Source organism: Montipora foliosa, chromosome 9, assembly GCF_036669935.1.
Source record: "Montipora foliosa isolate CH-2021 chromosome 9, ASM3666993v2, whole genome shotgun sequence".
NCBI lineage: Eukaryota > Metazoa > Cnidaria > Anthozoa > Scleractinia > Acroporidae > Montipora > Montipora foliosa.
The window spans coordinates 48,382,892-48,385,391 of record NC_090877.1 but is presented as its reverse complement, the minus strand read 5'-3'; the positions used below and the strand labels follow the sequence as shown (position 1 = coordinate 48,385,391).

At 42.3% G+C, this 2,500-nt stretch overlaps 1 protein-coding gene across 2 annotated transcripts in view; it reads left to right on the top strand.

Annotated features, from left to right (window-relative positions):
- Positions 1-2,500, top strand: part of LOC137970072 (tyrosine-protein phosphatase Lar-like) — a 40,868-nt gene that overhangs the window by 19,857 nt on the left and 18,511 nt on the right. For both annotated transcript variants that reach the window (XM_068816543.1, XM_068816542.1), the window contains one exon: positions 1,553-1,846. In XM_068816543.1, coding sequence (XP_068672644.1) covers positions 1,553-1,846 — 294 coding nt within the window. The remainder of the gene's footprint in view (positions 1-1,552; positions 1,847-2,500) is intronic.

The window sequence follows — 2,500 nt, the reverse complement described above, 5'->3', positions numbered from 1 at the left end:
GTTTAGTGGTAAAACCGATGATTATAATTGAGCCCGCTGTACCATGAAAAACCAAGATGGCGGCGAGATCTGGCATATTAGGCTTGGGTTTGAGACTGTATCCTGGCAACATGCAGCGCATATTCAATAAAGATCTTACTCGATTTATGCAGAGCCTTTCTCGAGAACGCCAAAATCGAGCAAGCAAAAGAAAGGCTCTGCTAGCAGGGTGATGGCGTCGAATCCGGGAATCGATCCCGGGCCACATTGGTGGAAGACGAGTTCTCTCACCCACTGCGCAGTGTCTTCAAAGAACCCAGCTGGCAGCGCTGTCAAGATGTGCCGGCAGCCGGCAATTTTGCAGCCAACAACAAAACTTCACACTTGAGTTCATTGATAACAAATACGTACAAGCTGGTCTCTACTTGTTAAATCATTGCCATGAGCGCGATAATCGGCTGGGAATGATCATGTTTATATCAAACAACTAGGATAGTGTTGTTTAAAAAACCAGATGCAACCATTTTAAGGCAATATCTTTTAAATTGGCGGGGGGAAGGCATGCCTTATATCCCCTCGTAAACATTGGCAACTGAAGAGGCCGTTGCTGCAATTATAATGGGACTGTGCTGCCTTCAGTGGCTTTATTTGAAGTCTAAGACCCAGTGTAAGACTCAAGACTGTTTTGACATGATTTACACATTCTCTTTTGTTATTTCAACCGTTTACGTACAGCCGTTCAAATACGATCGTATTCTATGTCATCCATCCAACGACTGAGAGGTCACTTATTCAACTATAAACCCTCACAAATAGAGTTTTTTTAGGGGGGGCTGGGTGGGGTGACCAAGAGCTTCCCACACAACATCCTAATACCTCGAACGTCGGTTTTACCATAACATCCTTCTGGCCGTCTTCCCTCGGAATTTATATGGCTTGATGAATACCGGTCGTTTCGCCAACGTGTCAGTTCGCCAACGACCTCAAGCCGAATCAAACAATTCATCTTGGATCAAAGGTCACATTATCTTCTTTTGGTAATTTGTAAATACATTTCAGATCTATTTCACAAAGTATTTTGGACGTTGGCGAACTGACATTAGACGTTGGCGAATATACTTCATACGTTGGCGAACAGGTCGTTGGCGAACTGACGCGTTGGCGAAACGACCGGTTACCGGCTTGATAACTCTGTTCTCGATATTTTTTTTTTTACATTTTAGCCTTGAGTAAGACCTTCATTCTCGATATTTATCCCTTCCATTTTAGGCTTGAGTAAGTCCAGGGCCGTAGCCAGTATGAGGCAAACTGAGGCACTTGCCTCAGTCATTTTTTCGTGATATTTTAAAATAAAGCGTGATTCCAGCGTTCTCTTTAAAATGTACTCATCATAAACACCTACGAAGAGAATTTAATCATGGACATTGCCTCAGTCGTAATTTTTTTCTGGCTACGGCCCTGAAGTCTACATTAAAATACTTTTTACGCTCTCGCTATGTTCATCAAATACAATTCATATCTTCGCCCCACTGCATGTGTAATATCCTCATTCATATTGTATCTTTTTCTTCAGAGCTATTGGCTGAGATACAGGTGTGTTGACTGCCTTTCTTCAAGCGTCTTCCATTATGAATACATATATTCTTTCAATCAAACATGCGCGAATCTGTCGACCGTTGACAAAGGAACGCGATACACAGTATCTATCAAAGTGAATACCTTGTACGGAGACGGAAAGTTAGTCCGGTTATCGGTGCTGGTACCATCTCCCGTGAGACCTGTTCGTCACTTGACTGCTAGGGGGGGTATTTCAAATGCGAACATTGTCCATCTGAGCTGGTCCCCTCCCCTCAGTGGTATTGTTCAGGTAAGAAGTTCTCGTCAAAGGGTTTCCTTAATCAAAGAAATGGTAACCGTGTTGGTATAGCAAGGCTATCTTCTGTCAGGATCTCATGGCTAGGAGCCTCCATATGCACTATATCCTTGAGTCAACCTTTGCCCTTATCTTTCTGTTGTTGGAACTACCCCTTGAGCAGAAAACCTGCATTTACATCAATTTGCACAGTTTGCATACATTGTTTTTATTCTTTTTGCCTTAAGTTTGTTTGATTATAACTTTATTCCAATTGGGCAACCTAAATGAACAGTGCGTACAGAGCCGAAAAACTTGTGGCGTTCTAAAATAAAAAGATACGCACAAGGTTGAGTTATAGGACTTGAATGGAAGTTGAAATGGTTTTGAAAAAGTATGCAAGCTTCGATTTGCTTCGCCTAGCTTTGCCGCGAGTTAAGAGAACCACTTTGTACACAAGCAATGAATGCACAAGCAATGCGAGGTTATTAGCAGTTTTCGTATATTGCCTCTACAAAATCCAAAACACCGTGCAACTAAATCAATGTCGCCTCCTTATACAGCGCGAAGCTATTTTGGGTAAATTATAACATTTGCAGGAGGTTCACGGATTTTATCCTCTCTACCCCTCTTTCACCAGAAACATTTGTTTCCCCTCCTTTTTCATAC